This window comes from Homalodisca vitripennis, chromosome 1, assembly GCF_021130785.1.
Source record: "Homalodisca vitripennis isolate AUS2020 chromosome 1, UT_GWSS_2.1, whole genome shotgun sequence".
NCBI lineage: Eukaryota > Metazoa > Arthropoda > Insecta > Hemiptera > Cicadellidae > Homalodisca > Homalodisca vitripennis.
The window spans coordinates 187,899,438-187,926,960 of NC_060207.1; the positions used below are offsets into that span (position 1 = coordinate 187,899,438).

The window sequence follows — 27,523 nt, forward strand, 5'->3', positions numbered from 1 at the left end:
CATCTCAGAGTGAACTGAAAGTATTTTTTCCCAATGTGTTTGCCTTCCCCACCTGCTCACAACTTCATAAACTAATCAGATGCTAGATTACCTTCACCTTGTATGGTAGCCCGTCTGTTTGACACCAACTCGCTTAACAACACAGTTTAAAATAGATACACTTCATTTCCATACGTTTTGTGAATTTCAAAACATTGTGTCTATTTAAGGTATTCTATTTTTAAGATTGATCATTATTTTTATTTGCTGTAAAAAAAAATTAATATATCTATTAATTTACAATCTTCTACAATTACATTCATTAATAATTACATTATAAAAATTAAGAATTCATCGAACTTATTTAAAAAATGTTACTCATATCCTAAAGTAAAATTGTAACACTATATCCATAGTCAGAAAATGAGCTGGAAATCTCATAATGAAGCTCTTCCATGAATTTAAACCGTTGAGATCATTGAGCATTCTTATCAATTAAAATACATCTACCACTTGTAATTTGTTATGATCTGCAAGTCTTGCACAATGCAGTCATGAGGTGTTGAAAATAAAACTTTGATAAACCTTTTTAAAATTGTTGTATTCACTATTAAACCTACAATATTTAATAATAAAAGACAATGTTTATAATTTTTTCCCAATTACAGGAAACCGAAAGTTTGCACTTTACAATAAGTTGGCTCTAGCATTCAATTTCTGCGGTGGTTTTAAAGTTAACACAATTACAACTAACGTTAAATACAAAAACTCCACAATTCCATAAATCATTAAGTACACATGGACACACATGCAGTATGGTCTTGAAGAGGCATCACAGCTTCAACATTTGTAGGTTTGTCAAGAGCCATTTAGGGTTGGCCAATCCTTTGAGAATCAGATGACGATCCTGTAGATCTTGAGGACTAGTATTTAATGTTCACATCATCACCTGGCAAGAATTCTAAAATATCCTGTACATGTCATGAAATCTACAAATAAACTCTCTTGTATTTGTAAGCAATCAGCATATTTAGTTAATGTTATCTCTTAAATTTTATCAAATTCTGCTGCATTATTGTTTAATCATTTCAAGCGCAGCTTCTTCGGCCAGTTCTCTTGTTTGCCTTTTATGTCTCAATGGATAAACTGAGTTATTCTTAAAATATTCTTCAATTTCAATAAGTTCCTTTTTGTGAGTCTCTGGTAGGAATACGAATACAAAGAGTGCACCAATTAGAGAGACAATAGAAAACATCCATTGGACTCGAAAGGATCCACCAAGTGCTTCGTCCATAAAGGGGTATATCTTGACAATAGAGAATACATTAAAGAAGGCAATTCCCATTATAAGGCTTTGGGCCATACCTCGGATCTCTATTGGAAACAATTCAGCACTTATTATCCAGGGAATGGTGTTGAACCCAATACTGCCAAGACTCACGTACATTAAAATGAACAGTATTGGTAAGGAGTTCTTCTCTACATTTTCTGCAACAGACAAAAATGTTCTATTTTTATATTTTGTATCCATTTGATCACTTTTATTAATTATCTATCACTAAACAACATACTGGGTTGTAGAAGAACATGATATTGGAGTTAGTATTGGAAAAGTAGTATTGTTAATAATGATGTTATAACTCATTAACAATTTTTTAAATGCAGTATAGAAAATGATAAACACACTTATGTAGTGTACAGAGAGCCATGCCAGAGTAGCATTCACAAAACCAGTAGTTTTGTGCTTGCCTTAACGTGAATTTCAATTTTTTTAAACATGTCAATTCTACAAGTAACGTAGCTGTGGTAGGAAGAATTGATTCAATGTGAATGTTGGGTGTAGCTCCTTCCTCTTAGTGTAGCGTTTGGAATACGTGTAAAAAAACTAGGTTGCTCCACTGTGCTTAGAGATCGTGTTTAAAACATCATAGTGCACTTGATGAGTAAATGAAAATACCTCTTCACCTAGATTACACTATATTTTGTAGTCTAGGTGTCTCTGTTGTCAAAATTATATAATAAGCTCATTTTGAGCTTGTTTTTTGTTGGCTTTTTTTGGATCTCTTCAGACAAACATAACTGGATTCCAAACAAATCTGTGACAGCATCAGATTCCAGGCGCTGCACTAAGAGGAAGGTGAACTGGAGATAAACTCAACATTCACCTGTCAATTCTGATTTACTGTCAAGTCTCTCAATGTGAACAAGCGTTTTTTATGACATTTTTTAGATTTCTTGATGTGCATACAGTTATATGAGTAACACCCGTGGAAAAATTAACAATTTAGTGTATTCAACTATAAACCAATTTATTTGATACAAAATTTTGTAATAACAATAATAATAAATACCTAATTTGGTTATTTTGTACCTTTGTGTTTTGAAATAATATGAAATATTCATAAAAAATTTTGAAAGAAGTACAACATTACAACATTAATTGTATCCTGTACAACATTAATTATTGATCTGACAAAAGAATTTGTCTGAATGACTCACAAGTTGTTATGTAAACTTAGCAGTCATTGTATTAGACCTTAGACAATTTCTCTATTTAAGTACTCATAGAGATCATAATTGTATGCCATAAGAGATCATAGAGTAGCATCATAATGACAGTACATGTGTCTGTGTCTAGAAAGATAAAAATAACATTTGAGCAATGTTTAGGAGAACGAAGAGAGTTTTCCTTTAGTTTTTCATTCATCAGATTTTTTCAACTTATAAACGAGGGCTGTGTAAGTCATAATATGTAATCTTAAAATGAAGTTAAATTACTACGATGTGTAATGTGTTCCCCTTTCATTTTTGAATAACCAAACACAAAAAGTGTGTGTTAATGAGATGTGGTCACAAACTGAAGTCTGGGATTGACACACAACATGGTTGTTGTGATTCCTGACTTGTGTCACAATGGTTACTATTGGTACTAATGGTACATAATGAATCAATTATTCTCTTAGCACCATTCTGATCATCCAAGGATGGTTCTAGAGAAATATTTACATTTGTTATAGGTCCATGATGATTAGAATATGGAAATTTTATTAGTTTATACCATAAATCCATCATGAATAGCATTTTGTCAACAGTCCAATCCAAATATTTATTATGGCACACATGGTTGACCATGGGCTTTCCAAATTTGGAGATAATTATGTGTTTTTACATGGTCTGACAGAGGCAAAAACTGAACTGCAACTAGGCTATCTTAGTTTATCTTCTGTAAACGTAGAACATTTTTTAACAAATGCAGTCACTAATTTATCAAATCTTTCATCATCAACAGAGACTTTTCAATTTTGAGGAAGAATACACAGCAAGTGATATGAAACTAACAACTATATCATAGGGAGACTTATTCTCCCAGTCTGTAACACCCACAATACCTTCAAAGTCTTTATCAGTAATTGTATACCTCTCAACAAAGCTGGCATCTAACTTAAATATTGAACCTGAATATGCATTTAAACTCTCTAGAACTTGATGATGGAAATCTGATTCTGATTCAACAAACGTTTACATGAATTAATTTGGTTCTGATTATTAACAAACACATTATCCAAAGATCTACTTCCTCTGGTTAGTTCCTGATTCAGACAATTAAAATTTTATCAATGTACGATATTCGAAAAATTTAAAACTGTGTGTGTTTTTTATTGTTGTTATGTTGAAATTTGTTTTTGTTACATATATAATCTGAAAAGCTAACCAAAATTGTCAGAAATCTTTGTGTTACCCGCTGTTGACTGATACAGTGAGACCAATATTATTGTTAATTTATCATTAATAACAGCAGAAACTTCAAATTGGACAGGTGCTTCAAAAGCGCTAGACTAGAGAAAATCATTAAAAAATATTAATGAACCTCCTCTAGTTTAATTTTCCCTACAGTACAAACTTGGACAGTGATAACCATGAGGATGAGATAGCCCTATTTCATATACAGATAACCAAAGCTGAAAATAGTACGAGGGCTACTTTTTTTCAACCTCTGATCTGACGCCATGACAGCCAGACACGTGGCAAGTGTGCGGTGTGCATAGTATTCGTTAGTGCACCTTTCCCGCTACGACATTTGTCACTGCCGAGCTCAGGCAGTTTTATTTTTGTTCAATCACTACATTGAAAAACACAAGAATCATATTTATTACATTTTTATTCACAAAATAAAAAGTTATAAATATTGGTTCTTGTGTTTTTTAATACAGTGACTGAAAGTAAGTATAACCCATACAACCTCCTTCTTCAACATCTCAAGTAGCTAGTTTACGCTTATCTGCAGTCACAAAAAACATGGCCACCTCTATTTATTCCTCCGCCAAATGTAAATTAAGAAGTGTTATTTGTTTCCTGTAAGCATAAGAGAATAGTGCAGCAGAAATCCATTGGGAATATGCCATGTTTAAGAAGAAAACATCATGAGAGAAGGTGTTGTGCGTGAATCACGTCAAAAGTTTAAAGATGTCCGAAGGTTAAATTCAAGGAATATCAAAGCTGAAACCATCCGCAAGTTTTGTGGTTATCAGTCAATATCTGTAGCACCCAGAGAGCACGAATCTTTTTGTAACCTAAAATTTCTACCTATTTATGAATAGAACATCATCACTCATAATGTTCTCCATAACACAGCATATTATTCAAGGGATTATTGCTGCATTATTCTCTTCTGCTTGCAGAAAACGAATAACACTTCTCAATTCACATTCGGAGGAAAAATCAATAGAGGCGGTCATGTGTATGCAACTGCAGCTCAGCGCAAACTAGCTACTTGAACTCGGCTGTGACAAATGTTGTAGCGGGAAGAACACAAAGGACCAACAAATTATACCTGTAGATTATTATGTTTATAACACAAATAAAGTATATTAATTATTTTATTACCATTTTGTATTTCCTTGGTAAGATATCCAGCTATGAATATTGAAATGGCCATACCAATACTGCTGTATATGAACAGAGGTCGACGGCCAAAATGTCTCAACAGGACAGAAGTAACGACAGTCGTGATTAGTCTCACAACTCCAACCCCAACAGAGCTCAGGAAAGGGTCAACTGATGTACCTACACTCTACAATTAAACATGGTAATTAGAAATTTAAATCTTATCTCATTTATAAACAAGTAGGTGAGGTGGGTATATAAGTACTAGACCATTCATGTTTTCACTACCCCTATTTTTCTATTTATTTCATTATCTAGAAGTGCATTTCTTTCCAGGGATGGAATCATGAAGTTATAAAATAATTTGGAACTAGTGTATCTTTTGATAATCATTACAATAAAATAAAACTTTATATTCAACTAGCTTACAAAGTTGGGTGAACTTTGAACATTGATTTCTTTCCACTTGCTTCAACAGTATCAATTCGTCACATTTTGATGTGAAAAAGTCAATCATCCTCTCTGTATCCAGTTTTGGCAAAAGTATGGATAAGGGTTATTCTCCATAAACTGTTTAATAACTTGTGAATATAATTTATTTAATATAAAATGCATAATGATTTTATATTAAATAGTAACAGTAACACATTATCTTAAGACACTATATAGTTTGAAGTAAAAATAAAAAGATTCATTTAATAAAAATACGTCCACAGAATATGACTAATCATGTCCATGGACAGTCTCAAGATACATTTTCATCTGTATTTTTGTTTGAAATATGCATAGTATCTGAATATATTCATAAAATGTATATTATTTACTTCAGTAATATTAAGGGTGGTCTTTTAATAATATGTCTACAAGGGTGGTATGAAAAGTTTCCGACCTCAACGAAGATAGCAGCACTCGTAAACAAACCTACTGAATTTTGTTCTTCATCTGTTTCCAGTCACTTAACAAAGTTTCAGCCATTTTGGATGCCCAGTTTTTATGTAACAGTCGTTTGAGTGAGATTTTTATGAAAATAGACAAAATCGAATATCAAGCTGTCATTAAATACTTGTTGATCAAAGATGAGTTGGATTCTGTGTAAGGGGACTCTACACCATCATTTACCACAGTGAAATTTTGGGCTGCTGAATTTAAATGTTGAAGGAAATTTGAAGGAAATATTATGAAAATATTTTACCTGTACAACTGGCTGGCAACTGATATGATTGTATGACCTTTACAAATTCTCAACAACACTTTTAATTTGAAATAACTTCACTATAAAAATCTACAACCTTTTCACATATTATCCAAGACCACCTTCTGAGTTCTTTTAGAACTTTAATAACTGTGCCTACAGACATGATGGTTGGTATGAGACAATAAAAAAAATTAAATAAATGCATTATAACAATCAAAATGGTGGCACAATAATTTAAACGTCGTATTAACTATGTTTATTATTAAAATAATTTTTTAATAACATATATTTTTAGACCAATTACTCCTCACAAAGTGTGATGTGTTATGTCTGTGATGCAAACCTCATGTCCGTGGATTTAAAACTTAATAAATGAATGTTTTAAAAAGTGGTGTTTAGCGAGATGGTATGGTTGAAATTTAGATGATAAGTGTAATTGAAAACTGTCAACTTTACTTTAATAAAATGTTGCGTTTGATGGAGAATTACCCATAAACCCATAAGAACTATCAACATACAAGTATTATGAAATTGTAACAGTTAATAATGTTTTATTTTGCGTTTATATGGTCCGTACTAGTCATTCTTAGTGTATGTGGAAAAATCTAGGTGACCAATGATTCAAAAAAGCTTGACATCTTGAGTTTCCCAATTTCAGTTACACAGGAACACTACTATTTATGTTTATGTGCGAGTAATGCTGTTATTGTAAAACCTGAAAGGGCTCTTGTGATTGTCAGTTCTAAAAAAAAAGTATTCATGAAAGAGACAAGACATAATGAAACAACACAGAGGAATAAACACTTGTAGGATGAGAAAAATATTACCTTGGTATTATCTGGTAGTTCTAATAGAAGAAAATTATTTCATTATCTTAATACCTGGAAGAAAGAGACACTGTAGTAAATTGTGACTGTAATTCCTGAAAACTGTTGGAGGATAAAAATAACAATGAGAAGAAGTGCAGGTTTGTAGCCAGTTGGTTTAGTCAGGCCTTGTATAAGTGTCCAAAAAGCAGAACTACTTTGATATTCTTGTCTTTGCTTTTTGTTTAGTTCTTTGATCAGTTTTTCTAGTTGCTGCTCTGCTATGTTTTCCTGAAATTTAAATAAAAATATAGACTATAGTATAACTTAAATAAACTGAGGCATCCAAATAATACTGTGGATGCTGTTATATAATTATATAAATGTAAATCAAAGAAATAAATTGCTTTTTACACATGCTAAAAAAAAAATGATTTTTTGAATATATCTTTCAAGATTCAAGATCTTTATTGCCCATTAAATAACATTTTCAGTTACAATAGGCTTTGTCATGAAAAAACATTTAACATGAAAACTCATTTATATGCCTAATTAGTTATATGTTTATATAACAGTTGTACATTAACCAGATGTATTTTATAACAGATCAAACATGTTGTTTTTCATGTACTCGTCAACAGAGTAAAAAACTTTTGTCTTAAATCCAAGCTGAAATTCTTAGTTTCAACTTATTAATTGGTAGTTCTCTTATAGCTAATTGTAGTTTGTTAGGAATTATAACTATTATAGGTACAAGTTAGTCTTACTTGAGGTGCTACAAGATTATATTGAAACCTCGTGTCGTAATCGTGTACTAATTCATGAGAGATAAAGGTGTTGATATTTTCTCTAACATACATTAAATTCTGATATATGTAAATACAAGCAAGAGTCATTATTTTAAAATAACAAAAAGTCTGTCTGCAGGACTCTTGATTAGAAAGATCTGCCATTAACTTGATTGCCTTTTTTGCCACACAAGATCCTTTTTGTTGGCACTCGAGTTGCCCCATAAACGAATACCATAACAAAGGTTTAGATGGAATATTCCAAAGTAGGATTATCTTGGATTAAAAACTAATTTAAAATGTGAGTTTTGAGTATGAAACCAAATTTGTGTAGTTCACAGAATTTCCAATATTTGAATACCTTCTGGTATAGTATTAAGAGAGACTTAAGTGCCTGCTCAGATTTTCCCCTGGATACTAGCCAGGCAGGACTTTCTGGAGACCATAAAGATATCAGCAGGAGAGGCAGGATGCAGAAGGATATAGATATCCAGGAAATGGTCCTCCAATGAAAAAAGGCTCCTTTTGCAGACATGCATATCATTCCTGGAACAAATGGGTCACAAATTTGAGTTAACACTTTTACTGTGGGTCAGTGTCCGGACAGTGGAATGGCTCCTGCGAAAACTGTTTGACATTATCCGAATATTTGCTTTACCAAAGTTGCAGCGCTCTTGTTTCATCTGTTATGTGCTTCATTCTTCCAGTAGAATCCCGAAACTGTTCAAGCTTGTTCTAAACAAATTTTACTTACTTTCTGACACAAATTTTTGCCCAGAAATGAGGGCCGACTGTTTAAAGGGTTTTAGAGAAATAGATGAATTTTTTATGTTCATTGCTGCAATATAGTGGAGAACAGTTTAACATATGTTCCTACTTTATCCCCTTTTGTTATTCCTTTGTTGACTTGGACATTACGTTCAATGACGGTTATAATGTCACAACCAAGATTAGTGTATATGGCATGTGATAGAGTGGCAGGCCTGTGCATTGACATCTACCACAAATGATTGTAAGGTTTAAAAGTTACAGGGAGGGGCTGGAAATAATGTAATTAGTCTGTGTGTGTTGAAAAATTCACTTGAATAAAACACTTTATACCGGGTGAGTTTTTTAAAGTGATCCAATAGCTAACTTTTTAATTACATGACTTAGCACCACACTTTAAATTTGGAACTTGCTTAATTTTAAGTTTCATTTAGGAATACACTTTCAAATTTTTTGAAGATGGCTGCCATTTTCTAATATGGTGGCCAACTTTAAAATCTTTTATAGAACACCCTATATTTTATGTTGTTTTTAGATTCTAATCTAAAAAATAAGACATTTTTGCTATTGAGAGTTTTTCAATATCTCTAATGGTTCAGGAGCTACGTGGACTGGAAATTTTCATCATCAGAGGCATGAACTCTTAAAGCACGTTTAATCAATGTTAGTTTTATGTGTTGTTAGTGTTTTGGTATGTGTGTAGTTTGTATGTGCTTTGATATTAGACATATTTTACGCTGAGCATTAACATTTTGCTTTGATATTCATTTAACTTTTCGACTAAATGTTTAGTAAAAAAGATTTGAGATAAAAAAAGTTTTCAGAAGCAGCGACTTAGATAGATTGCAGTTAAACAAACACATTTAAAAAATACATATTTTATTGAACACATTTAAAAATTATATAAAAAATTATTATTGTAATAGCAATACCAAAACAAAGGACCAGTTCTAATAGCTTAGTAACTTTACAAGTTCAAATCAAATGTTAAAGTGCCGCCCTTCTGTCTCAATTCACTCTTTGAGTCATTGCACATGCACTCTTTGTACCCTGATTAAGACGTTTTAAAAATTTACTGTATGTTTGACAGTTATATTGTTAATTTAAAAGGCACAGACTATTTGTAAGTATGAATTGAAGGATTTATATCACTCCATAAAAACATCCACAACATGTAACTAAGGGTGAGGATGAGGGGGATAGAGCCCCTCATCCCCATAAGCTCTAAAGAGTAAAAAATGTACAACAGCAAGCCAACTTGTTTGAAGTACAGCAGTTAAATGTTTTACCTTGAGTTAAACCTATGTAATTGATTTAAATTTAGATTTACTCATATTATTTCATACCCCGAGTGTAGTGTGCTCTTCTATCACATTCATCCCCCAAAGACAAGTCCTAGTTACACCACTTTTGGTTGAAATTTTTTCTGCATTTCCACAAAGTTCCATTAATATATTTATATGAATAAATTACCATATTGTTTTCAGCGTAATTTAGTGAAGTATGAAATTCTAGCCATGATTAGCCATAGGCAAAGTTTAACAATTGATTTTTAAGAATGAAATATTATAATGTCATGAATGAGACTTGATAGGTATAGGATTAGTTTTCTGTTTTAGCAGTTACATTAAGAATGTGCTATTTTTACATACATACCTAAGGACACTAGTGAAGTTTGAGTGCAGGTGAGGACCCCTCTATTCTTAGGCTTAGCCACCTCTGTCACATATACAGTTGCAGTGTTGAAAGAAAGTGCTGCAACAGTTTACTTCTGCAATGTTTTGATACTAAATGTGAATTCCATTAATATAATTTTTTGTTTAAAAAATATATTTTTTTAAAAGGAAAACAGAAGAAGTAAAACATAAAAATCTCTATATTTTGTCTGAATTACAATACATTTTCAAGAGATGTAAAAGTTTATACATAATAACCTACTAAAAAATTATATAAAAAATAAAAATAAACATATGTTAATAAAACAAATTTTGAATAAAAAAGAGTAAATAATTTGCATTATACAAGGAATATTAATAATTTATAAAATAAATTTGTAGTTAATTGTGTGATTTAATAAAATTTAAAATGTTAATAGATAATTTTATCTCCATAACTATCTATATCTTAAATTTAGTCTACTAGGATGTTTAGTTTGTAGAACCCTGTGATCAGATATTTTCAAAGGATTCATTTTAAGTTTTTGTAGATTTTGAATTTTAAACTTTTAAAGAAAAGCATTCATGCAATGGGCCAAAAATAAGGATTTAATTAAATTTTAATACTTGTATCGCTGTGATACTTTTCATTGTAATGTGCAATGGAGTTAATGTCTGACCAATGTAGTCTTTTGGACAGTTTTTATACAACAAATGGTAAATGCCATTGTTGGGTTCACAAGTCACTTTATCAATTATTGGATCATTTCTTTTTGTTGTGCTGCTACAGAAATTGTTTTAATTTATTAATAAATTGCAAATTTTGCAGTGAGGCTTATAACAAGGTTTACAGCCGAAAGGTTTGTTTAAGTGTTGGATTAGTTCATCAGAGGGTAGTCTAGGTCTTACTAATACATTTTTCAAATTTTGAGGCTTTTTAAGATTATATATATAAACATCTTGCAAAAGAAGAAATAGTGGTTTACTAAATACTAACAAGTTAATACATGCATTGCTACAAAAAAATCAAAACTCATTAGGCATGCTAATATATGTTTTTACTTATTAATATACAATGTCATGAGGTAATTCCAGCAACATCAAAAATTTAAAATACCAAATTCCTCGGAAATATAACATTAATTTGTGTCTCCGATCTGAGATGGCAGCACTTGGTAGTAGATATTTATTGGAAACAGTCACAAATAGTTTTTACTATGCTAAATGTCCCATTTTACTAGATTAAATCCTCATATAATTTTCATGTACACTATTTACAACATTACTCCCACCACCCTCTGAATTTTTTCCGTGGGTATGCCACTCAAAGCAGGCAACTGCACACTTGCATAATTTGGATATAAGTCAAATCAGAGACACTAGCAGTGAATGTGTTATCTTTTAAGGAATATTTCCCAAAGAATACTGTTACACAACAGTAAAATTACACTGAACATCTCATACAATGAGGACACAACTACTGCAATGTAAATAAAAACCTAAAAATATTCACAAATGCAAGGAAAATACTTCAATGTTCACATTTGAAGATTCTGAGATATATACAAAGCATTAAAAAGTGCCCCTGTCAATGTACTAAATGATAAGTTAAACACTCCAGCCAATTCATTGTTTGATATGGCAATGCACCTGGAAATGATGAATCAATGAACAGTCTATCTTGACAAGTCCCTTCCTCCAGTAGTTGCAAACTATTCTTCCAGCACGTGCGAACATGTGGCCACTGTGTTGCAGTGATTTGTGTTTTGTAGATATATATGTATTATTTAAGTGTTGTGTTGTGTAATGTCAGTGTGATTTTGATTTTAACCTACAACGGAACGCTAACACGTGGATACCTGATGATGTCAAGGTGTTGACGAAATCTTTCGTAACATCATAATATTGTGAAACATAATAAGATAAATTTATAATTAATTAAAAATCAAAATGTTTCAGTCAGCAATGAGAAATGGGTTTGGCAAACACAAATACACTTGAAATGCTTCAAATTTATTGATTATTTTATATGTTTCTCAAATTCAATTAACTCAAATGAAACCTCTTCTTTTGGTTCAAATTTGGGTAGTTGACTTTGCAATTATTGAGGTTACCCTTATCTTATTGTAGATTATTGATTTGAATGTCAATTAAATTTTATCAAATTGGCTTGTCATTACCGTCCAAAATTATAGTTGTGATATGCAAATGGTTCTTCAAGGTTCTAAAAAAAGTCCAAATTGTAGTGAATCAATATACTGAATTTACATAAAATCAAAGGCTAGTAGTAATTATATTTCCAACCTCTTGCTTATAATATTAATCAACCATGTAGTGAACTTGCCATCTTAGGTATTAATCTTAGAACATGGAATTTTACATTATTTTATTAATTAGTTTTGCATAACACTTTTTTCTTTTTTTTTAACTTTAAATTAAATTGCTGTATCAGTTTTGTTTTATGTTCAATAAACTTAATTTTTAGGGACAATTCACTTGTTCAGTCCACGCAAAGCGAGATTATAAACTAAAAGTTTCATCTAAGTACTTCTGCATTCAATCTTTTTTTAAATTCAATCCATTGGTTCTTCATATATGTAAATTAAATTAATTTTTAATGTTTATAATTTATACATTCTCGTATAACTTAGTTTGACATAGTCTACTGCAATTTTTATAAACAACTTTTTCTTGCATCAGAACTTCATATCTTGAAATAAACATCATCACGTCATTCACATATTTACATGTGGTGATGTGAATTGTTTCCATTCATTTGGTTGTGTAATAGTCACAGGCATTCTATAATATTATTGTATATTACAGCAATCCATTAATTATTAGAAATGTTCATTTTAAGAACAATTTAATTTTGATTATATTCTGCTTTTTTCCAGGATTTATTATCTTGGCTATCTGCCTTTGCTTTCATTGTAGTTTATTACCTATTTTATATGAAAATAACTGTATTGCTTTTTTTGCTGGATTTCAGTTTTGAATCTGGTATTTTTCTATCTACTCTGAAGAAGGCTGTAGTCATAACAATTCATAAATGCTCTTTAAAAACTTTATGTAATAATTTTCGTCCTTTTTTTGTTGCTCTCTACTTTTTCAAAACTTTATGAAAAAATAATGAAGAGTATATTAATGTCCTTTTTTGATTAAATCACTCTTTTCAGTGAAAATCAATTTGGCTATAGAGATGCTACAAGTACAGAACATGCCTTGCAGTACTTCATGCTGAATGTCTATGATGGTCTTAATGAAAATAAATATGTTACTGGCCTTTTTCTCGATATACGATAAGCATTTGATACGGTGAACCATTCGATACTGGAACCTCAAATCAGGCTTAGCCTTTGAGGCCCTAAATTTTCTCATCTAACTGTAAAAATATGTGAAATATAGTGATAATATATAATGTTGTATTCTTCAATTTTATAGAAATGTAGAATACTCTATGTGTTATATATATTACTCTTATCTTTGTATTGTGTTGGAGTGAGAAAATAAATTCTTTCTTCTCTCTTTGTTTTAACAATTCATTATTGTCAATTTGTCCTAACAAATTTACTTTATCATTAATGATGCTTATGGATAAAAGAAGGAAGGCTTTAGAATCAATTCTATATTCATACATCTATATATACATCAGATTTAATTATTAATTTTTGAGTTAACGAAATTAAATAACAAAATGGCATCATTAAGAGATAACATAAACTATAACAATAAAATTTTACAACAGTTTAATCGTTACTTAAGGCAAATAGGTACCCATTGATGCACCAGTGAGTAGTCGTCCAAGCAGTAATAGGACCAGGTTGTTGGCTGTAGCAATACATAGCCAGCCGATTATGAAAGGTACCGCTGCTACCTTGATAGTCTTGACACGACCTATCCTATCCACAAGGCATCCTCCCAGAATAGAACCAACTAGTGCTACCAGGGGCACAATGCTTGCTGTAACATAGATTCAGTGTGTTGAGATTATGGAAACGATGATATGTAGATTAACTCTATGATTTTAAGTCAAATATAACTTGAAAATGTTTGACCTTTACTATAGCGTAGATGTAAGGATGCGGCTCTCAATGCGAGAGATTATGAAATTGAGCAGTACAACCAATTAAATTGCCATTAGTGTAAAAACCAAAAAATCCTATAAAAATCATCCCTTATATTAATTACAGCCTGTATACATATTCAGTTATTGCCATTAATATAAATTTAATTAATATAAATAAAAGTCATTTGACAGGTATTTGGTCTTTTGATCATATGTTGTTTGGTTATTTAAACGCATATGTGACAGATACGGCCAAATACAAAATAATTGAATTGTAAAAAGTAAGGGCTCTGTTGTGTAATGGTAGCATATTCACCTGGCAAGTGAGAGATTCGGACTTGAGTCCCGGCGGAGCCAGTACTTTTTGTAATTCAATTTTTATTGAAATTTTTATATATATATAATGAACTATTACAAATACAAATGTGGATTCAATATAGACAGCTTTTGGATTGCCAGCTCTCTTAATGGATACAATTTGAAAATAAAAATATATACTGTAAATAAATTAAGGTATTATATAAATGTTTCCTTATTCTGGATCATTCTAAATTCCCTTTAAGCAAAATTAACTCCATTGTCTTGTATCCAAAAGTTCATAATTTTATGGGTTGCTTTTATATTAACTTTCATGTAATATTGCTTTTTCACCTAAATTAATAAATGCTATTGCAAACTAATATCTGTTGGTAAATTACCTATCCATGAGACATCTTCTTTGGTAACATTTATGCTAGAATCCGATCGTTCAAGTTGGGGAATCAAAATTGCTGAAAATCCAATGATACCTCCCACTGCAAAGTGGAATATTGATGCTGATACACAGGCTAGTACCTAAAATCGAAAGTAATAAAGACACTGAATTAAGAGTAAAATTGGGCTGAATGAAAAAAATACACTTAGTTATGGGATATATTCAAAATCTCCCTTGAGTAATTTATTAATAAAACCTATTAATGTACTTGTCTGATAAATTGTTGTAAAAGTAATAGTTTATTTAACTATTAACTTAAGAGCCAATTGTAGTGAAGTGACCTTGAGCCCCCTATAGGATTAATGTCAAACACTTTTACATCTTATTTTTTGACCATAGCATCATGAGAGATGTCTCATTTTAAAGATAGGTTTAATACAATTCTAATGTGATTTAGTTTTAATTTTAAAGTTAATACTTTTTAATATGTAAAATATAAAGTACCTATATAAAAGTGAAAATGCTTTCTGAATAACAAATAAAATAGTTTGGATGCAATTTAATCATATCTTAAAAATGAGACTTCACTTTGATTCCATCACTAAAAGTAAGGATTGAGAATAAAGTATAAAAGTATTTCAAGTATATCATTGTTCTTATTAAGATGGCCACTGATACAGGTGGTTCTTAATTTGTATAAATTTCTAGATAAAACTGTCTAGAAGGTAAGTAACAATATTCAACCCACGGAGCTGCTTAGTAATCAATCGATTGTTTAAAAACTACCACCAATGGTTGGATAGGATGGCTACTTGTTGGTCAAAATCACTCAGTGGTACCCATCCAATATTATTTGCTTGGCATTGTCTATTGCATTAATACTAGTCGTTTGAGTTAATGCCTCGTATTACATACTAATTGTCACTATACTCTTTAGATAAAGCTGGCAGTGTGGCTCTCATTACTAATAAGAATAGACAAGACTATTTATTTACCATTTAATAAAAGTATTTTGTATCTCAGAAAATATTACTGTTCCAGAAAATTGTTCAAAATATTTTGTTTTATTCAGTTTTGTAACATATAACAATGGCAAATATCCATAATCAATTATCCTTTCAAATCATCCATTGCTAAATAATGAACTTTAAACTAAGGATTGTAACAAGGCTGTAGAAATGCTACCTCATACTGGAAGACTAAAAACTTAATTTTTAGAATAGATAGCTAATTGATTCACCCTAAAAAAAGAATAAAACAGGCACAGTGTTGTTTTATTTCAAGAAAAATGTATTTAAGTGATCAAATCAATTTATAGAATTCTCTGTTTGTTAAAACTGGTGGGTCTGCAAATAATAACAAAAACAATGGGTGTTTCAAAATTAAGGTTTTGACAAAGTAGTTGATAAGCGTATTAATATTAAGAAGGTCCCACAAAGAGCTAGTAGGGTCTAGATATCCAAAACAGAGGTAGGGATCGATGAATAAAATTTATCTCACCATATAGTCTTTTACAGTATTACAATAAAACACTCAATATTTTGAAGACTGATATCTATTCTCTTCTTCAGTTGTCCATTTATGAACCACCAATATCATCTAGAAAGTTACTGGTGTATCATGTTATCTAGCATTTTTTAGATTAAGATAACAAATATTCAAACTAAATACCTCTGCCGATGCTTTGAAAACCATGTTTTGTTTGGTTGTACAAACTTTATTTGAAACATTTACAACATGGTCTGAATTTGTTGTCTCTTCATACCAAGTGAACAATTTGGATGGTTGCCATAAACCGTGTATTGCTGAAAACAACAAATATTTATAAACTGGCGTGAATAGTAGTATATTCACAATCAAAACACAGTAAATCTGCGTAATTACAAGTATAAGCTTATAAATTTGATTAAATATTGTGTTGTTTTTCACTGTATTGATTCATAAGACCCATTACATTGAAATAAATAATTACAAGACAATTTTATGGCTACAAACTGGGTTGATACAGTTTCCATCACATTTTGCTGATGAAAAAATGAACTTTATTGTTGTTTTCGTTAACATTGTGTAAAATTGCACAATGTTGAAACTGATTGCATAAAACTGTATGTTCACAACCACCTCTAGCCCCAAAATTTGCGGACGTGACCTTACTTTGTTTTTGTAGACAGTGGTTGGTGTAATTTTATCAATCTGCAGGTCAAGTACCCTGCTCTCAATACTGAAACCAGTACCTAGTGTTAGTGTTTTGACTGATTCCATGATAGTGTGATAGGTTTAATATGAATTTCACCAATGTAACAAAATGAGTAGTAGTGAGCCAATGTAACGTGAAAAAACAAATTAAATAAAGACTACTTAAAAACAACATTTTTGTATTTTAAATTATAAAGGGATTATAAATAGAATGTTGTTAAATTAGATGAAATTACAGAAACTTTGCTATTTAAACCACTGTGGTAATAAACAATAGCATTAATTTCAAGACAGAATAACGTTTAAATTCTTGCCCATGTCAAATAAAAATGTCAAAGCATGTTTATTTTTGTTAAACTTTTGTCCTACTATCAATGATTAAATAGATCATTTACACCTTGGAAATAGGAGTTTACAATCATTATGATTAGAGTACTATATTTTGCTTAAAATGCTTTGATATAAAAAAGTACAAGAATTAGGATAAATTGTATTTTGTTTAATTGAATGTTGTAGTAAAAACTTTCTAAAAACCATGTCAATGTTTATTTATATTCTATTTATATGGTACTAAATCTCGATATCAAAATATTATTAAAGTTGTATAAAATGTGGCTAAAAAATATCTGGAAATCCAAAATTCAAGGCACAAAATTAATGAATTGCTATAGCAAAGAAATATTTTTCCACAATTTTGATGGAAACAAAAAATACTTTAAAGATATAAATAATTTTTAACCGTAGAGGTTTTTTTTCAAATTAAAATTCTATTACAAAGAAAACATTCAAAACGTTTTAAAATATAAAATGTTACATAGCATAGAATTTATCGATGAGAATTATTATGATAAATTATTAAGAATAACCAATACTTGCCTCAAAATTCTTTTCTTATTGTTGTTCTTATCTGAACTGATTGGTTGAACACAAACTAAAACGTAAGGTAGAGTTCCATTTCTATATTTCCCCTACTACACCTTCCCCCATTCTGTCCCACCTCACTTCTTTCCCTCCACTTCTTACTCTCCCTCTTTCTTTATCTGTCTCTTTCACTTGCCAATCTTGATTACACATTATATTTAATGTAAAATATACTTCTAAACTAAACTATTATAACAATATAATGTATAACATGAAACGTTCACAAACCAATTGAGTAAATAATTTGTCTTGTGATAGTTACTATCAAAGGTCACATATGTTGGATAACAAATCATAAAATATGCAATTAACTGAAATTATAGTGAAGTAACAAACCTTTATGAGTTTAAATTGCAACAAATCATTTAATAGTTGTTTAGAAAAAATTGTTGTGTTTTGTGAAAAGAATTTTTCTAATGGGGCAGAAATTTCAGAGGGTCAGGTATAATAAATTTTTAAACGGTAAATCTGTTTATTAAAAAAAAATGTATTATGTGAACTTAGGACCATTAGATAATTTTTGCATAGTTAACCTATCTCAGTCAATATAAAAACAAATTATCCCAAAAAGCAAATATATATATATATATATATATATATATATATATATATATATATATATATATATATAATAATAATAATAATAATTAATCAATTAACTATAGTCACTATTTTAAAATTTGTTAAGTTTAATTGTACCATTACTTGTGTTTATGTTAGTTTTTATGTGTATCTATTTGTAATATAAGTCTGTATGCATAATTATGTGGTTAGGAATAGTATTAAATATTGCATATACAATTATGACACCATGTGTAAAACAGAGTGAAGGTGATTCTGATTCATATACTTAAACTGTGCCAGTATATATTAAAAAAATTCCAAAAAGTATATAAATAAATAAAAATTAATATACCAAACTTAGAACGTTATAAGTGTTTTGACAGATGAATGTATCTAAATAATAGTCGAGGAAGTGGAGCAAACATTTTCAAAACTGAAAAACAAAATAGATTAAGTGAAAAAATGTTAATATGGAAGAAAAAAATAGATTAAAGAATTTAAAGATTGAACAGCTCAAACTGGAGTGCCCAAAATAAAATATTCAATGCCAACTAAATGAAACAAATGGTAAGAATTTGAATTTTTTGTTCAAAAATGTGATGACAGTATCAAACAAATAGCGCAGCTTACAATACAATACAAATTCGCTTTATTCATAATTTGTACATAACATGTAACAAACATAAAATGGCGTCAGTTTACAATATACCATACATTACAATAACTATGGTATCATAAGATAATACAAGGTGCATAATGCCTACTCAATCTAAAAATTTATATTCTAGGCCCATGACAAATCGGTCATTATAACGGTTATCATTATGTACAAGATTATCTTGTGTATTTTACATTTTAGTCCTTAAGGCTACTAACTAAAGACAAAAAACTCATCAAATGAATAAAGTGGTCGACTGATCAAATACTGCTTTAGCTTATTTTTAAAGTTTTGAAAATTGTCAATTGCTAAAATATCTTTAGGTAAATTATTGTAAAATCTAATGCCTGCAACTATTAGTTTTTTCCTTGTGAACTGCAAATTAATCTGTGGAGCTGCCAATTGATTACGGTGTCTAGTTGAATAGTTATGGAAGGTGCCTAATCTAGGTAAGCTGTAATTAGCTTTCCTTACTTCTAATATCGTGTCCATAATGTAAAGCCCATAAATAGTTAAAATACCTAAATCCGAAAATATTTGTTTCACTGACTCCTGTCTCTGTAAATTTAACATAACCCTCATAGCCTTCTTTTGTAACAGCAAAATACTTGCAAATTAGCATTACTGGTTGCTCCGTACAAAGCAACACCAAAAGAAATATGCGAGTGAATATGTGAGTAATAAACCATCGTACCAAATTAAAATAGTTTATTATTATAAATAGTATAGGGGAGAGACATGACATCGAACACATCCTAATCAATAAAACCAATTCTAATGTCAGAAGGCTGTGTTGTCAACAGCAGGCTATTTTCATAGACAAGTAAATACTTTGATGTCATGCTTGGCCAGGGATGGAATACACCCAAATTGAGAAGGAACAACATTTCTAGATAAGGTCATGACTACTGTGTATTCTCTATTCAAAAACAAAAATACTGATAAATAATCAAAGATTGGTCTCCTCTACAAGCAATCAACAACTCTTCTCTTTTCAACATCCCCAGCAACATGCCATCAGACATCAACCTCCATGGAAGGATTTCCTGTGCTCACACCTAAAACTGTAACGAGTGCCGAGAAGACTGTAAGAGGGAGTGGTGGAGCCTCTAATTTGAGTTCATCAACAGCCAGTATGAAGTTGCTTTCTGCAATTCTATTATCAACATCTGCAGGAGTAAAAAAGTGATGTTCCAAACTCCATCACCCACATAAATGGAAGAGTTTCCACTCCACTTACATCCACAGTGACTATCAAATTAGTTGTACATAGTCATAATCATGGCACTGGCAGTGAAATCATACAAAGCAAGTACCGTATATGTAAAAAACTTATTCAATTTTTATCCAATTAATGACCAGAATACTATTTCTGAAAAGTCACAAAAAACCATCTTTATAGACCAAACACTACTTAAAAAAAAGTAACATAGAACAAACAGTGGTTAAATGCAGATTACTTTTATAAATCTTGACTGTTTAACTATTATGCACTGTAATATACAAAGTATCTGTAAAAAACTGGAAAGAGGCAAACTTAATATTTGCTTAGAGTTTATGAATACCAAACTCAAGATATTATGTTTTTCAGAACAGTGGCTGAATCTAAATAACACATTTTTGATGGAAACACGTCTGGGTTACAGTTACATTTCAAGTTATGTTCCAACAAACCTAGGTAGAGGAGTGTGCATATTAGCTGATAGTTGTTATGTTGTAGCTGATAAACTTGATGTTAAAAAGTTTTGTAAATCTCCCTTTTTTGAGAGCTGTGGACCACAGGCACTTGGCCTACTACTGTCATAATATGTGTTTACAGAACTTGTAATACAAGTTCTGCTATAGGTGTGTTTATGAATCGTTTCAGGCACTCTTTGAATAGTCTTATTATTATAAGAAGATTATTGAATTATCTAGTTAAATTATCTGGAAGATTATTATAGTTATAGAATTATCTATAACTAAAAAATCCTTGTTCTAAGCTTATGGTGCCTTTAACATAGATAAGTTGAAACCAAGCTTATTACAATTTGAATTCGTTAACAAGTCTAACTCACATAATATAGCAATTTTAATACATAAACCAACCAATTCAGCCTCAGTCAGCTACTTGCATAGTAACATATTAGTGAACTATGATCCTAATCTGTGTAATATTATGGTGATTGAGACTCGACTTTCTGATCACACCGCACAGATGGCACAGTTAAAACCAGCTCTAAAGCAAAATTGTTAAAATCCACTAACTGTTGTGTCCGAAAATATTGATTACTTTGAATATCCATTAATGTCTTTAAATTCGGATCTCAGTTTCTCAAATGAACAAAACAGTTATAGAAATAGAATGTTCAAAAAATTTGTAGACATAATAAAAATTAATTATGAAAAAGAATTCCCAAAAGTGTGTTATACAAGAAAAACAATTCAAAACAAGAATCCCTGGTTCACTAATGGTCTAAAAATTTCAAGTGAAAGGAAAAGCAGTTGTGTAAATTGAGTATAAGTTCTGATCTCTTTCTTCTTTACTATGCCTATAAATATAAAAAGTATTTAACACGTTCATGACAACGTATACCCCATCGGGTACACACAATCTTTCACAACTGCTGTTGTGTACTCAACCGGGTACACACCGGGCTTTCGTTAAGTGCGTTGTGTGCAACAGCCTGCAAAAGGTGCACTGAAGGTGGAGCATGCATGGCAAAGCATGTTTGCAAAATATACTATTTTTAAGATTTTAACCATAACAACTTTGTAAATATAGTTTAAAATAGTTACTACAAACTTATTCCATGAGCTGTCACATATTTAGAAAGGCTCAGTATAAAACAACCATTTATCATTGCAATGTTTTTTCCAAATTTGGAGTAACTAAGCAGAATATGTTTTCATGTAAAATGTGTTTATTGTGGTGACATCATTTTAATAAAGACCAGCAAATAATGTAATACATTTTATTTTAAAATTGCAAAAAACAAAAATTGTATGAATTTTCAATAATAATATGCATATAATTTTTTTTTTACTACATTGATCATAGGGTTAACAAAAATAGACTTACTATCCTTCAATTTAGTAAAACTTTTATTAATTTCTCATTAAAACTAGTGGAGTTATGAAGATTTTCCATACATCATAACATCAACCTAATTTCCATTTTCAGTCTGGTTATTTTAGATTGCCTACAGATGAAATAGCTATGAACAATTTTGCTCAACCCGAATATAATATCCGAATATATTGAGAGAATATTACTGTAACGAATTTCTAGGAGTAGATGTGTAAATATCTACTGGCCTTAATGCTTACTGGCCATAAACATTGTTGTTTGATACACAGTCTAGCCTCAATAGCTTTCATGGGATCTCATATCTTTCCTGAACTGAAGGTTTACAGCTATCCATCATATTGCTTTTTTATCCAAAAGCGTCTTGATTGAATCAAGTTTGGATAGTCACCTAATCTTCAATAATTACAAATTTAACCTGAAAGGTCTAAGATCTTGCCTTATCGATCTTGTGCTAATTGCTGTACTGTGTCCTTAAGATGAATCATTTCCTCTCCAAATTCTTCAGATTCTTTTTTCTTTCTCCTAAAAATATAAATGGTATTGTTTGTGAAATACTCTTGGATCTCTGAAAGTTCTTTGTTATGGGTTTCTGGCATGAACACGAAGATTATCACAGAAGAAGCAGCTGAGACAGTTGCAAACATCCACTGAACAGCGTAGGCACCTCCGAACATTTCGTCCAAGAACGGATAGATTTTGAGCACTATGAACAAGATTATGTTGGCTACTGCCATCATCAAGCTCTGGGCAATGCCTCGGATCTCGATGGGGAATAGTTCAGCAGTCATTGTCCATGGAATACTCATGAATCCAAAGGAAGCCACACTGACGTACATCAGAATACAGAATACAGGAATAATGCTCTTCTCCATGCGCCCTAAAAATAAACAGTTTTTTAAAATGTTGTAATTTAATTTAAAAGAAATATTGACAGATTTAAATATATTTTTATCAGACAAATATTTTTCAAGTTTAAGAAAATAAAATAAAATATAGTTGTATTGTAAATAAAAAAATTAAGTTGGAATAATGAGAAAAAAATAATCTTATATGGTGGCATAAAATATTATTCAGGTATATTTTTATGTAATTTTGGTAAAATTATTATCAGAAAGAATATTATGTGTATTTATAATAAATTTATTATAAAATGAATTTCTATTAGTCTGGTAGCCGAAAAAACAATTTGCATTGTATAAGCCCACAATCTGGTTTTTCTTGTAATCAATTTTTTTCCTAAGAATAAATCGATCGTCAGCCACACTGAAAAAAAAACTATATGCATTGGTAAAGGTCAAAATGGGAGGGTATCAGAAAGGTTAAAAATATGTTATATAAAAGGATAATTTTTTTCGGGTCATATTTTTTTCAGCTTGACACACAAACAGTTTATAAGTTACCTTCAACTGTAAATAATAGTTATATGACCATCAGACAACATAAAGAGACTGAAAGTAACTTTTTGTAAGAGTCTGTATACGACACTAATTTAACATTTATATGGAAGTATCCCGTCTGCTTGAGCTCACGCAACCCTCTAACACTTATTCTTGTAACTCTGTAGAAACAATTTTAAAAGTGTAATTTTAATAATTTACAAATTGCACTCTTACACAGCATACTCTTACTTAGTGTTTCTTTTTATTTCCTGCTTTGTATTCTTGGTGGAAGTGAGTAGGTTTTAATGGAAAAGACATTTTTCCATTGTGGAAGTATGAAAAATGTCTTTTCCATTAAAATTTCTTTTTATTTGTCTATGTAACTCAAATCAACACGTTTGAACTTCCCTTACTGTTTACACATCCTCTCTACCTTTTTGAACAAGTGGTTTGACATTCTGTAAGAATAGTGTGCTAAGAGCTCTGAACGTTCCTATCTCGCACTCTTCCTCATCTAGCAATCCTACCCTTAGACGCTTGCTTGGGAAGACAGCAAAGAGTTTATGCCTTAACTTATTTGTTACAACCATTTTACTGTACACTTTTGTATTTTCAGCTTGCACACCTTTTACATCCTTTGTATTCAGATTTTTCTAGTTAACTCATTGGGAAATCAAGGATCCTGGCTTGTCCTCTGTGTTAAATTGACATGATATTTATATGTGCCTCAAATTTCAAATTGTGCAACTCTATTGCTCGGTCATCCAGACCGTACGTACATCTCCTGCTCTAATTGCATTAAACTTATCAAATAACGTTAACCAACCAAGAGAGTAGTTTATCAGTAATACTAACTAGGATATCACATTCAAGAAGTATAAACTGCAAAACAGACCTCCTGTAATTTCTTTTGTGTAGTAGCCAGATATAAAGATGAAAATAGCCATTCCGATACAACTCACTATGAAGAGCGGTCGGCGGCCGTACTTCTTCAACAAGATCAAAGTGAGAAGACCCGTAATCAGCCGCACAACTCCAAGAATGATTGAACCAACATTAGGATCCATAGAGGTTCCAAGACTCTGGAATAGCAGTTTAAATATTAATAAATAATAAAATCTATGTCATACAACCGAAATAAAACAAATTAAGATGTTTAGTAGAATTAAATTAAAATTATTATTAGCCATTGTTAACAAAATTTTGATCATATCTGAAAATGTTGCACATTTATTCTGAAAATTTTCTCATAATAATAAAACTGTTGATTTGTATTAAAAAAAACCCATTAATGCATTAGAATAAAAAAACTGCTGAAAAAAATCATATATGTATACTATCATACTTACAATCCTTAGCATGTTAATCTGGAACCTCAGGGGGCCAAGTGAACTAGTGTTGTTTTATTTGTAAATATTCAATCTAGACTTATTAGTCTGGATTGAATATTTACAAGTTTCTTGGTCTAGAACTTCAAGAACTAATTCACAATGACATTTTCCTAATTTAAAATATTTTTGTATGAAGTTAGTTATAAACATCAAAGGTTTTTACATCTATTTTGAATTTTACAGTAATATTGCTAAGAATGATTTTATATACTAATATTAACAGTTGATTATGACAGTAGTATTTCTTAAGTTAGGACTAGGAATTTCCAGTGATAACAAGTCTTGCAAGATAAAGACAGTGTTCATGACAAATGTACATATATGTCATAGTCATAGTCATAGTCATATGACATAGTCGTATGACATTCAGCACTTCTTATCTATACAACAGGATATCTCAGAGACAGAGTGCTGGACCTAGACTGAAGAAAACTGGTTGAAATCTAGTCTTTGATATAATTCTTTTCCAAAGTTATAGGTGAAAACACATGTTTTAATATATTTATCCAATTTTAAATTATTTATTTATTCAATTTTAAATTATTTATTCATTTAATTTTAAATTATTTATTGATTCAATTCTAAATTATTTATTTTAATACATTTTAAAAACACTCAATAAAAACTGTCCATTTAATCTTTGGAATTACTCAAGGCTGTTCACCACTTCTGTAAAACTAGGTTAACTCAAAATGGCTTCAGAGAAAAATTCTCACAAGGAGATCTAGTCTTTGCAAAGTTACCCACATTGGCCAAGGAAACAATTCCTAATGAAACAAAACCAGTTTTAAAGTATAAAGTTAAGTTTTTTTGGGATAAAACAACAGCTGAAATGACACCCTTATAAAAAAAGGTATCATTATATATGGGATACCAACAAATAAAAAATTGAATACTACCTTAACAGAAGCTGAGGTAGCATTTATAAAAACTATGAGTGACACACTCTTGAATAGGCATTCAAATTATGTATGTATCCAATAAAAATATATTAGAACCTACACAAGACCAAACTAACTACCCTTTACCTGATACAAAATGAAATTGAAGACATTCACTTAAAAGTATAGAATATTCAAGATCCTGATGACTTAGAAACATCCTTACTTTATCTGCTGAAGTTAGAAATGCACTATTAGCCGAGGACAATAAACTGAAAGAAGAGCTTTTTGTAGTAACAATGAAGAACTCTCAATTGGCACAGGAGATTAGTGATAAAAATAACTTACCAGAAATAAAATACTAAGCACAAATTTAAGAACTTAAAACAGAAAAAGAGTCACTACAAATTCAGAATGTTGCTTTAACTTAAATATTAACAAGGAGAGATAGCTCCAGTCAGAGCTCATGCAAAGTTTTGAAGATCAAGGCAGGGGAAAAGAAAGAATAATATGTGCCATGGAAAAGGTAATTAAGCAGGTAAAGAGTGCAATGAGTAAGCTTAAGCAAAAACAGTACAAGATTTGGCGAAATAAATGACTCTAAATAGCTAAAGATGTACAAATTTATCATAGACCTGATGAATTACCAGTTTAAAGTCATAAACTACCCCTCCTACTAGAACTGGCACAGTTGAAGACATGTCAGGACCAAGTGAAGGACTCTATTAGAGCACTACAAGACCAACTTTAACAGCATGAACAAACTAAGCTGACAAAATATGTTGAACAGAGCTTGGCCACAGTTAAGATGCAACATGGCTACCAGGCCATTCTACACACTACGAGAATAACTTTTTTACACTGGAATGAATAATGACACATAAACATTACACTCTGTTCATTGTACCTATGTTTCCATTGTAGCATTTTGACGCTGATAAATTTCTCTATGAAATTGTAAATAAAGAGATTTTCAATTTGACTTTGACTTTTTGGTCTCGTTTTAAATTAGACAGCCGAAGGCAAATTAATTTAAGCAATAAGTTGCAATTTAATCATAAAAATATACTATGAAATAATTTTGATTTTTTTAAGTGAAATCATATTATTTGAAATTTTTTTGTAATTTTGAATTATAACAATATTATTATGGATAGGATGAGTAATGAATATCTTTTAGTCCTGTCATTAAAAAATTGTAAAACATATCAAATGTTTAAAAATCAAGAATGTCTGGTTTGACTCAATGTAGGTCTGCTTATTAGCATAAAGGGGTACATATTTGTTATGTCCCATACTTCAAAACATAATATTTTAAATAATAATTCACTAACCTTCAACAGTGTTACTGCATAGAAGATTGTAATATAAATTCCAGAAAACTGTTGGAAAATGAAGATCAAAGTTAGAAGAAGGCTTGGTTTGTACCCTGTTGGCCGTAAGAATGCTCTTAACTGTCTTAAAAAAGACGGTCTATTCTGGTTTCCTTGGCTGAGTTTCCTGTTGTGTTCTTTCAGCAGCTCCTCTAGCTTTTGTTCTGCTGAGCCTGCCTTCAACAAGAATATTTAAGATACGACATATTTTACACCTGCTTCATTGTGATGTTTTTTTGCTATTAAACCATA

At 30.6% G+C, this 27,523-nt stretch overlaps 1 protein-coding gene across 1 annotated transcript in view; it reads right to left on the reverse strand.

Moving 5' to 3' along the window:
• Window positions 1–586: 586 nt before the first annotated feature.
• Window positions 587–27,523, reverse strand: part of LOC124354264 — a 54,391-nt gene continuing 27,454 nt past the window's right edge. Inside the window, exons 7-17 of the mRNA XM_046804597.1 lie at window positions 27,233–27,448; window positions 24,522–24,708; window positions 22,687–23,124; window positions 20,207–20,346; window positions 14,843–14,978; window positions 13,853–14,038; window positions 10,077–10,175; window positions 8,014–8,198; window positions 6,940–7,155; window positions 4,864–5,050; window positions 587–1,467 (exon numbers count right to left, since the gene is read on the reverse strand). Of these exons, the coding sequence (XP_046660553.1) occupies window positions 1,052–1,467; window positions 4,864–5,050; window positions 6,940–7,155; window positions 8,014–8,198; window positions 10,077–10,175; window positions 13,853–14,038; window positions 14,843–14,978; window positions 20,207–20,346; window positions 22,687–23,124; window positions 24,522–24,708; window positions 27,233–27,448 (2,406 nt within the window). The 3' untranslated portion in view covers window positions 587–1,051. The remainder of the gene's footprint in view (window positions 1,468–4,863; window positions 5,051–6,939; window positions 7,156–8,013; window positions 8,199–10,076; window positions 10,176–13,852; window positions 14,039–14,842; window positions 14,979–20,206; window positions 20,347–22,686; window positions 23,125–24,521; window positions 24,709–27,232; window positions 27,449–27,523) is intronic.